This window comes from Daucus carota, chromosome 2 (genome assembly GCF_001625215.2).
Source record: "Daucus carota subsp. sativus chromosome 2, DH1 v3.0, whole genome shotgun sequence".
Taxonomy (NCBI): domain Eukaryota; kingdom Viridiplantae; phylum Streptophyta; class Magnoliopsida; order Apiales; family Apiaceae; genus Daucus; species Daucus carota.
In genome coordinates, this window is record NC_030382.2 from 24694196 (window position 1) to 24704930 (window position 10735).

Here is a 10735-nt window from a genome sequence, read left to right on the forward strand (position 1 = left end):
AAAAGAAAACAAAATTAAGACTGAAAAGAAAAGTTGCAGAAAACAAATTACGGCCATAAAACCACTTTAAACAGCTTAGCCACTAAATGGTTAAAAACAAAACATGATGGACTCGAGACGACACAGTGCAGGACTTGGCAAACTAGACTCAGTACACTATCAAAAACAACTCGGCATTAAACTAACAGAAGCAAGCATTACAGAACAAAAAACAACCAAAACAATAAAACGAAAATCAACAAAAGCAACAAACAACCCAAGGATTACAACTCCACTCGAACACTTACTTGCGACTCAGCGACATACAAAGAAGAAAACGCAGCCATCGACTCGATATTCCGAACCCAGAAAAGAAAGAAAACAGAAACAAATGCATCAGAATGAACAAACCCAGAACACGACTCAGTAGCTCGACTCAATGACTCTATTAACAAACTAAAACAAAGAAGAAACTACAGCAACAACTCGGAACTAAACCCATCAACGACAATGTTTTAACCAAAATTTGCGGGGTTAAAAGCCAAGCCTATTTAATTTCTATAACAATGGAGGAAGTGTTCTTATGTATGAATATTTAGTAGATCGAATGGATGAATATCGAAAAGAAAAAAAAAGACAAGAACACAAACAATTTTGGTGACGCGGAAAACCCCGAAAGAGGGTAAAAACCGCGGGTGGGGATTAATACCCAGCCGAAATGACTTTACTATGATTTTGTAATACAGGGGCGTGGTTACATTGTTCAAAGAATAGACTGAAGTTTACAAATAAATATACACACTACGTAGCTTATATCTCCAAGAAATGCAGGCGCATGTGCACTGATGAGTTGAGTGTTTTGGTTGATCACAGGCTAGAGTCATAGGTTGTAGACACAAGTTGTAAAAGATGAATGAGGCTCTGTCCCCTTTCTATCTACCGAATGATCCTATTTATAGCCAATATTGATTATGATTCGAAACCTACTTTTCCTAACTTTATGCTGCACGTTCTCATAGTTATCTATTCTGAACAAACTTCTGTTGGGTTTGTGCTCCTCTTTTCACGCAGGACTCTGACCACTTCTCTAGACCGTTATGACACATCAGTTGGCAAGCCTCCCTCAAACTCATTTGAACAGGATGGTCCCATGGCGTCCACAACAAAGTCCATGTCGTAAATTTGGCCCATAACAGACAACAGTGAAGACGACTCGGGATGCAACTTCGGCACTAAGACAGAAAAGAAATCTACGAGTCTGACTCGCTAGTGACTCGTACGAAACAAGAACAACCCAATAAACTCAGCAAATGAACGCAGCTAACGACTCGACTCAGTGCAGACTCGGTTAAAACTACTAGCAACTACGAACTCATAAACTAAGTACACGACTCCGACTCAGTGAAATAACTCTAAACTCATCAAAAAGAAACAAGACTTGGCTGCAACTCAGCCATGGTGACTTGGCGAACTCGGTAAAGAAAAGCAAAAAAAAAATAGGCGTTAAAAACCAAAGGAACAGGGGCTGGGGTGATTTTGTGTTTATACATGAAAAGAAACAGAGGAACTGTTCGAATAAAAAAAAAGCAGGGGAGAGTATTTTTACTATAAAACAACACTACAAAGCTGCTCTTGTAAATTGGTTTAAAGGTAATGATTGTTGATTGTGTAAAACTGGAACAACCGAATTAACTACACTAAATTGTAGCCTTCAAATCTTAAAACATTAAACCCCCACACAAATGATTTTTGTGCTAGAGTTTAAATTTCTTGTTAAAAAGTAAAACTTAAAAAATAAGAGATCTACACTAATCACAAGCTCAATGATTCTTCATTTCCCAAAAGCTTAAAAGCATGTGGTGGTACTTAGAAGAGTCATTCAATCTTGGAGAACATAAATTAAGAAGACAATACAAGATTAAGATAAAAGAGATTTGCATAGAAATTAAAAAGTGTATACAAGCTTGGAAAGGAAATTGGGGCTTGCAAAATGTAAATCTACTAAGATACTAACTATAGAAATGACTAGGTAGAAAAGGTGGGTAGGTAGCTAGGTTGGTCTTTACAAGTAAAGAGAAAGGGGGTATTTATAACTAAAGAATTAGTGTTTAGGGGTAGGGTGGCTCAATCTTGACCATCCATGTGCCTTGTGTGTTGGGAAGATTGTGGCCCTCCATGTGTCCCTTAGTTGCCAACTCTTTTTTTCTTCTTTTCTTTTCCTTTTCTTCTTTTTCTTGCATTTTCTCTTCTTTCTTTATTTATCTACAATTTCCTGAAATAAAATAAATAAGCGATTAATACTACGAAAATAAACAAAAAATAGGCACTTAAATATGCAAAAATATGGACTAATCAGAATGGTGGAACGAGGAGTGCAAATTTATATGGAGGGAACATGGTGTTCCGGTTACATACAGCCTTAATTGGAAGCAGATTCAGACGCTTAAACCCGGGTATTGGGTTCAAGATGATGTAGTGAATGCTTATCTTGAGTTGGTGAAGATAAGGGATTTTGAAACATTTGGTAAATGTCCGGCCGCCAAAAAGTATTTATTCGCGCCTAGTTTCTTTTTCTGCCGTGCTATGTATCATTGTCAATATTTGAAGGTAATAAATTCTATCAACATTCACTTTCAGCAATAGTGGTTGACATGACACAAGCATGCCAATTTTCTTCTTAAAATTCATCCCCTCAATGAAACATTGCGGGTATAAATAGCAATAGTGGTTAATTTTTTTTTTTTAAATTCATCCCCTCAATGAAACATTGCGGGTATAAATAGCAATAGTGGTCAATTTTTTTTTTTAAAATTCATCCCCTCAATGAAACATTGCGGGTATAAATATCATCCTGCAATGTTTCAGATTGAAACTATTATTAAATTCTAAAAAAATGTTTTAGTTGATGGTCTCTTATATTCTTAGATTTTGTGTATATGCATGTTCTAGGCTAACAAAATTCACTCATTATAGGACCATCCGAATTCTAAAGCACCCGAAGAGCTTGCTGAGCAGGTTGCATTCTTTGAGCAGTTTAAGAGGCAGGTTATCGGGCCAAACCTAGTAGATTGTGACTATGCATTCTTTCCCGCTTGTTGGGAGAATCATTGGATTCTCTTTGTTGTGGACGTACAAAAGAGTAAAGTCAGCATTATTGTTTCTTTGTATAGTGAGAGTGTTGGTCGGTCGTATAAGGATATGTATCCTTCTCAGTTTTACATTATGGTAATAATTATCGCCGTTATTTATTTTATTCCTTAGTTTTTCTGCATATTTGAAAAAAATGAATTTGAAGACTGATTTCTTTAATGATTTACAGGAAAAACTTCTCCCGTGCATGCTTCATCACCTGGATTCCAGTCGGTTCCCGCAGCCAAAATTCATGAAGGTGAGGTCGGTGACTGAACGCCCAAAGCAAGTTGGTGGATCCGATTGTGGTGTATATGTGGTCAAGTATGTGGACGCCATCTGTGGTGGGATACAGTTGAAGAATGCTGTATGGGATCCTACACTTGACATCTTGACATTTCGATATCGCATGGCTTGGAAGCTTAATAGAGGGCGGGCACGGCATATTTCTGAGTGGGGGATTAAGTAGAGGTTGCTAGGATGTTAGATACAATTATTTGATGGTTGGTTGTAATTATTTTTTGTTGGACGTATTTATCGTTTATCGGATGTATGCATATAGTTTATTGATGTAATTATCGATTAATATTTTTGTGATGAAATTGTCTTTCATATTTGCTGGATTCTTGATTGAACAGTTTTGAATTTGGTAATGAAATGGTTGAAGCAGGTTGGATATTGTAGAAACAGAAAGGGTATGTCAAAAATTTTCTGAAAACACCCAGCAATGAATCATTGCGGGGTTCAACTGATCCCTGCAATGATTCATTGCGGGTACCATAAAATACAGGACAACCTTCTGCCCAGCTAAAGTACCCTGCAATGATTCATTGCGGGTACTTATTATCCCCACAATGAATCATGGCGGGGAACCTAAAATTTTAGTAAACCTTCTGCCCAGCTAAAGTACCCTGCAATGATTCATTGCGGGTACTTATTATCCCCACAATGAATCATGGCGGGGAACCTAAAATTTTAGTAAACCTTCTGCCCACCTAAAGTACCCTGCAATGATTCATTGCGGGTACTTATTATCCCCACAATGAATCATGGCGGGGAACCTAAAATTTTTGAAAGGCATATGTTAAGCCTATTTGTATTTAAGAGGAATCAACTCAACTCTGATAAGAAAGCAAGTAAATAGCAAGTACTGTTATCCGGAATCCGTACGAAGAACGTCAAATGATTTATTGAAGATTTTTTGTCAGAAGAATTTCAGGATGCTGCTGCAAACCACTGGAAGAAGTTCATTAATATGATCAAGCCTCAGTGTACAAATAATCTTTTGTAGCACGTCCAGAAGATCAGAAGGTATAAAGTTTAAATACTTTATTTACTCAGAAGATTCCATATTGTGTCAACAAATGAAGCTGAACTAAGAAGACGAAGAATCGACGAACAAGCCACTGCCTAATTGTTTAATTGACAAGGAATATTTAATTCAGCTAGTTACAGATGAACCAGACAGTACATTTGTGTATCAGCTCATCCTGTTAAATATTCTGAGTCAAGAGAAGGTGGTCGTTCAATCAAGTCGAAGATCATAATTATTTAAAGAAGACTGAAGACTCTGCTGAAGAAGGAAAAGGATAATTAATTATCTAATTAATTATTTCACTTCTCAAATTAATTATATTGGATGTGTAATTTATTTATTAAATTAATTCTATCTCGAATTAATTTAATTTATGAATTTATGCATTTAAAATAATTAAGTGAATATTAATTGGTTAATTAATTAAAGGGAAAATGGATTGTCTACTTGAAATACACAAGGAAAGACAATCTATTTGATTGTCTAGTTGAAAAACAAGAAGGAAAGACAATCTAATTGATTGTCTAAGTGATAAACTACAAGGAAAGACAATCCAAGGCATTGTCTTGCTAAAACAAGCAAGGTAAGACAATCCAATGGATTGTCTTGCTGTTTTTAAGCAAGGTAAGACAATCCAAAGGATTGTCTTACCGACTGTTGCCTTCTCACAATGCGGCAAGACAATCCCTCAAATTGTCTTACCGCTTTTCTCCTCTTCCTTTACACGGCAAGACAATCTCTGAGATTGTCTTACCGCTTGTTGCAATTGTCTTGCCTTGGTAGCTTGCAAGACAATCCTTGTGATTGTCTTGCCGATTGTAGAATAGTAAGACAATCTCCCAGATTGTCTTACCGCACTTCTCAATTGTCTTACCGACCCCTAGATTGTCTTGCCCACGGATTTCATTGTCTTACTAGTTGTAGACAATTAATTTAATTGTCTTACAAGGTCTAAAATAGCAAGACAAAGTGCCAAATTGTCTTAGCAAGCTAGGGATTGTCTTTGCCACCATTGTCTTACTAGTTCAAGGGTTTTGCCTATAAATATGGCTCTCCCTCATTCATTTGTTCTTGTTCAAAGTATTGTAAAGCTTTCAAGTTGTGCTAAACTTGATATTTGTTAAATCCACAGTTTACTGTGCTTTGATCATTCGGTTGTTTTGTTCCGCTGAGTTAGAATACTTTCTGTCAAATTTTTCTACGAACTAGTGGACATTAAAACGAACCATATTAATTATATAACGACTTCCACATTGTTATATTAATTAATTAAAATCTGATTAACAATTTTATATTCAATCAGATTATTCCGCCGTGATTATTTTTAGTGACGATTGTATTCAACCCCCCCCCTTCTACAATCGTTCCAGGACCTAACAATTGGCATCAGAGCGGTTGATACCATTTTACCGTATCAGATCCTATATACACTCTGTAACGTCCAAATATTTTTTATTCGAATTAATTTTATTCCAAAAATTAATTTTGATTAAAAATATTTTTCTTTCAAAAATCCATTTCTCATCCAAACACTATTCACTTTAAATTCTTAAAAATGAGTACCCAAAAGATTAGTAGCATTAAAATCCCACCGTTCAGTAAAGAACACTTTGGCCTATGGAAGAGGCATATGTTGTTGTTCCTTCGCACCGCCAACAGAAAATACATCGGGATTTTAAACAAGGGTGTTTCTACTCCGATGAACGTCATATTAGCACACGAAGAAGATGGTGTGTTAATACCTCATCAGACAATTCCGAAAGAACTTTCTGAGTACACAGATGAAGAGAGTGAACAGATGAACCTAGATGATGCTCTTCAACTGATCTTAGTTGAATCCCTAGATCCTGTTATGTACAATGCTGTTGTTAATTGTACGAACGCGAAGCAAATCTGGGACACTCTAGAAATTATAAATGAAGGCTCAGAAGAAGTTAGGGAAAACAAGAAAGAGATACTGATGGCTCAGTATGAACAGTTTGGTTCCAATCCCGGAGAAGGGATTTCAGAAGTATTTATCAGACTCAATAATCTGATTAATAACTTGAATCTGAATGGGAAATACTACGACAAGAATGAGGTCAACATGAAGTTTCTCTTAACCCTTCCCGAACATCTGGAACACAGAATCACTGCCATCAGGGAAAGTAGAGATCTGAATGAGATTTCTCTGGAAAGACTCTACGGAGTTTTGAAAACTTATGAACTCGAGCAAGTTCAAAGTAAGCAGAGATATGGTTGGGGTAAAACACAGAACCATTCGAGAGCTCTAGTTGTTGAGTCACCTGTATAGGAAGAAAAGAAGGATGTTGTTGTTCCTTCTAAGACCACTCAGGAATTTGTTGTACCTGAGATGGGTCAGACTGCTTCTTCCAATGGTGATGAAGAGTTCTATACAATGGAAGAGCTAGAACAGTTAGAAGATCAATCTCTATCATTGTTTGCCAAGAAATTTGGAAACATGAGATTCAGGAAGAACCCCTCCTACAAGTACAAACCTACTGCCAACAGGTTTCAAATAGGAGGTTATTCATCTTCTACGAGCAAAGGAGGATACAAGACTGGGATGGTGGATAGAAGCAAGTTCAAATGCTTCAATTGTGGTGAACCGGGACACTTTGCAACTGAATGCAAACAGCCCAAGGTTCAAGGAAAGAGATAAGATTCGTACGATGAGCTGAAGCAGAAGTATGATGCACTAGTAAGAAAGCATCAGGGTACTTCTGGAAGTCAAAATTACAAAAGCAAGTCTTATCTGGCAGAAGGGAAAAGCTGGGATGATACAGACAGTGATGAAGAAGAGCAGATAGGGAATGTTGCTCTCATGGCTAATGCTGGATCATCTTCACCTCCTCCTGCTGGAAGCTTTCAGGTAGATCCTACATGCCCTAAACTTTTTATGCAATTAGGACTTGAAAGAGATGATGCTATTAAAAAGATGAAAGCTGCCAATCTTAAAATTGATACATTAGTCTTAGAAATTCATGCTTATAAGATGAATGAGATGAAAGTATTAAAACCTAAAATAGAACAATTGACTATGGATTTAGGATTACAATGTGCTAAAGTCAAAGTTCTAGAGAAAGGTGAGATTGCTTTAAGACTTCAGCTAGACGAAGAGAAAGTGAAATGTAAAGCCTTTAAGGATGCCTCCACTATAGTCAAAGAACTCAATGATAAACAAGAGATCAAGAGAACTGTTGGAATAGGTTTTGACTATAACAAATCTGTAGGTAAGGCTAGTAACATTACTCCCTTTAAGAAGAATGCTGAGGAGAGAGGGATTCCTTTTGTTTTGAAAGATTCCCCTAAACCTTTGTTTAAATCCTCAGAAGCTGAACCTCTGTTAGCAACTCCTGTTGTCATTAGATATGAACTCAAACAGGAAGATCTTAAAATGAAAGAGAGTACTGAGAAGAGAGATGAGATCCTGACATCACTGAAACCAATCAAAGTGAAAGGCAATGTTAGGTTGCCTAAAGCTGGTTTAGGTGTCAACTCTGAGAGAACTAAATTCAACAAGCCTAATAACTTTGTGAATAGTAAGAACAGAGACAATAGATGTCATTCTACTGAGAACTTTAAATCTGTTAACAAGGTTAGAGTAGAATCTGTTGATGTTCCTACTACTATGACTGATATGCCTGTTGCTCCTGTTTTTGATGCATGTCATAAATGTTGTGGTGTTGATAACTGTATGCTTTGTGCTTTCAATACTATGTCTGCTTATTTTAGAAATTTGCATGCTAAAAATGAAAACACATCACCTAGACAACACACAAACAATAAGCATGCTAGATCAAAGACTGCTAGTCCTTCTCATGTGAGAAAGGAGACTTATGTTCCAAAGCCTAAAACCAAGGTTTATAAGGCTGTTGTTAAGGAAGTAAGTTCAGTCAAGAGTGAGCCAAATATCAGTCCAAGAGGCTCTGTTGTATTACCTGATAGAAATCAATTCTTTAAGTCTGCTGGACCCAATCAAGTGTGGGTCCCAAAGAATGTATAATCAAGTTGTCTTGTGCAGGGTGCCAGTGGAATTGTTCGTGTTACCCGGGTGCTTGACAGTGGAGCGTCAATGCACATGACTGGAAATAGATCCCTGCTAGAAGACATAAGAGAAGGAGCTGGCCCAACAGTCAGTTTTGCTGATAATAGCAAAGGTCGTACTGTGGGATATGGCAAGTACAAAATTGGAAGAATCATCATAGAGGATGTTGCTTTAGTTGAAGGACTTCAACATAATCTCCTTAGTGTCAGTCAGTTCTGTGACAAAGGATATTATGTTCACTTTGAAAAGGAGATATGTATCATCAAACATATCAAGGATAAGCGTCCTTCACTATGTGGTGTAAGGAAAGGCAATATATACGTAGCTGATTTGTCTTCAGGACCAAGAAACGAAGTTCACTGTTTCTATGCTAAAGCGTCTGCTGAAGATAGTTGGTTATGGCATAAGAAGCTCTCACACCTCAACTTCAAAACCATGAACTCTCTAGTCAAGAGAGATCTAGTGAGAGGTTTGCCTTCCCTGGAATTCTCAACTGATGATCTCTGTGAAGCTTGTCAGAAAGGAAAAGCGAAGAGAGCATCTCACAAAGGCAAGACCATCAATACCATTACAGATCCACTCCATTTACTGCATATGGATTTGTTTGGCCCCGTAAATGTTGCATCAATTGATGGAGGAAGATATGCCTTGGTTATTGTGGATGACTTCTCGAAATTTACTTGGGTTTACTTCCTTACTTCCAAGGATGAAACTCCGTTGACAGTTATTGATCATATAAAGTTAGTTGAATTGGATAAGGGTGTGCCAGTGAAAGCTGTAAGGTCAGATAATGGCACAGAATTCAAGAATCAAACTCTAATCAACTTTTACTCTGAAAAGGGAATTAGAAGGCAGTATTCAGCACCAAGGACTCCTCAGCAGAATGGAGTCGTCGAAAGAAAGAATCGTACATTGATTGAAGCTGCAAGGACAATGATTGCTGAAGCAAAGCTTCCTCTGTACTTTTGGGCTGAAGCTGTGTCTACTGCCTGCTATACCCAGAATAGAACTTTGATCAACAAGGATCATATGAAAGCTCCCTTTCATCTATATAACAACAAGAAACCTTATGTCAAACATCTTCATGTCTTTGGAGCCAAATGTTATGTTCTCAAAGATGGAGAAGAGAACTTGAACAAGTTTGAACCAAAGGCATCTGAAGCAATTTTTGTTGGTTATACTAATAATGCTTATAGAGTTTTTGTAATTGATTCTCTGTTAGTGAAAGTTAGTGTCAATGTTACATTTGATGACACTAAACTTCCAAGTATACAATCTGCTGATCCATCTGAATCTCTGAAGTTTGACAACTATCCAGATTCTGATTCAGATGATGATGTGCCACCTGAGGTTGCAACAGGTGATGTCATCAATAATGATAATGATCCAGGCAATGGTGGAGGAAATGGCAATAATGCTGGAGATTCCACTGATGCTAGTGGTGGATCATCAAGTCAACCTGGCAACAACTCAGGGGGAGCTGGTGGATCAACTAGTCATACACATCAGCTTACTGACAATACAGCTGAATCATCTAGGACACAACTTCCAAGGGAAAGGATTTGGAGCTGAGATCATCCCTTTGATCTTATAATTGGTGATCCTGATGTTGGTGTAAGGACTAGAAGTGCTACGACGAATGAATGTCTATTTTCTGGTTTTCTATCACAATTAGAACCAAAGAAAATAGATGAAGCACTTGCTGATCCTGATTGGGTTCTTGCCATGCAAGAAGAACTCAATCAATTTGAGAGACAAGAAGTCTGGGCCCTGGTTCCAAGGCCAAAAGGAAAGTCTACAATTGGAGCTAGATGGGTCTTCCGTAACAAGTTAGATGGTGATGGCATTGTTGTAAGAAACAAAGCCAGACTGGTCGCAAAAGGTTATTCACAAGAAGAAAGAATTGATTATGATGAAACCTATGCTCCAGTTGCTCGTCTTGAAGCCATCAGAATATTCCTTGCATTTGCTGCACATTCCAACTTCAAAGTTTATCAGATGGATGTGAAGAGTGCATTTCTGAATGGAAAGCTAGAAGAAGAAGTATATCTGGAACAGCCCCTGGCTTTGAAAATCCAGAATTTGCTGATTTTGTTTACTTCTTATTCAAAGCTGTCTATGGGCTCAAGCAGTCACCAAGGACATGGTATGACACTCTCTCTGAGTTTTTAATTGAAAACAATTTCACTAGAGGTGTCATAGACAAAACTCTCTTTTACAAATTGCATGATAATAATATGATATTTGTTCAAATATATGTTGAT

General features: G+C 37.4%; 1 protein-coding gene across 1 annotated transcript; it reads left to right on the forward strand.

Annotated features, from left to right (window-relative positions):
* The first annotated feature begins 2340 nt into the window (after window positions 1–2340).
* On the forward strand, window positions 2341–3747 carry LOC135150133 (putative ubiquitin-like-specific protease 1B). Its single transcript, XM_064086281.1, has 3 exons — window positions 2341–2586; window positions 2953–3204; window positions 3299–3747. Exons 1-3 carry the CDS (start codon window positions 2563–2565, stop codon window positions 3575–3577), a joined length of 555 nt encoding a protein of 184 aa, XP_063942351.1. The 5' UTR covers window positions 2341–2562; the 3' UTR covers window positions 3578–3747.
* Window positions 3748–10735: the final 6988 nt, after the last annotated feature.

What these genes read in the sequence shown, in the direction of transcription:
- LOC135150133 (XM_064086281.1), top strand. Translation starts at nt 2,563, where the DNA reads ATGTATCATTGTCAATATTTGAAG. An exon ending in ATCATTGTCAATATTTGAAG is followed by an intron (nt 2,587 to 2,952) that starts GTAATAAATTCT and finishes CACTCATTATAG; the next exon opens with GACCATCCGAATTCTAAAGC. An exon ending in CTTCTCAGTTTTACATTATG is followed by an intron (nt 3,205 to 3,298) that starts GTAATAATTATC and finishes AATGATTTACAG; the next exon opens with GAAAAACTTCTCCCGTGCAT.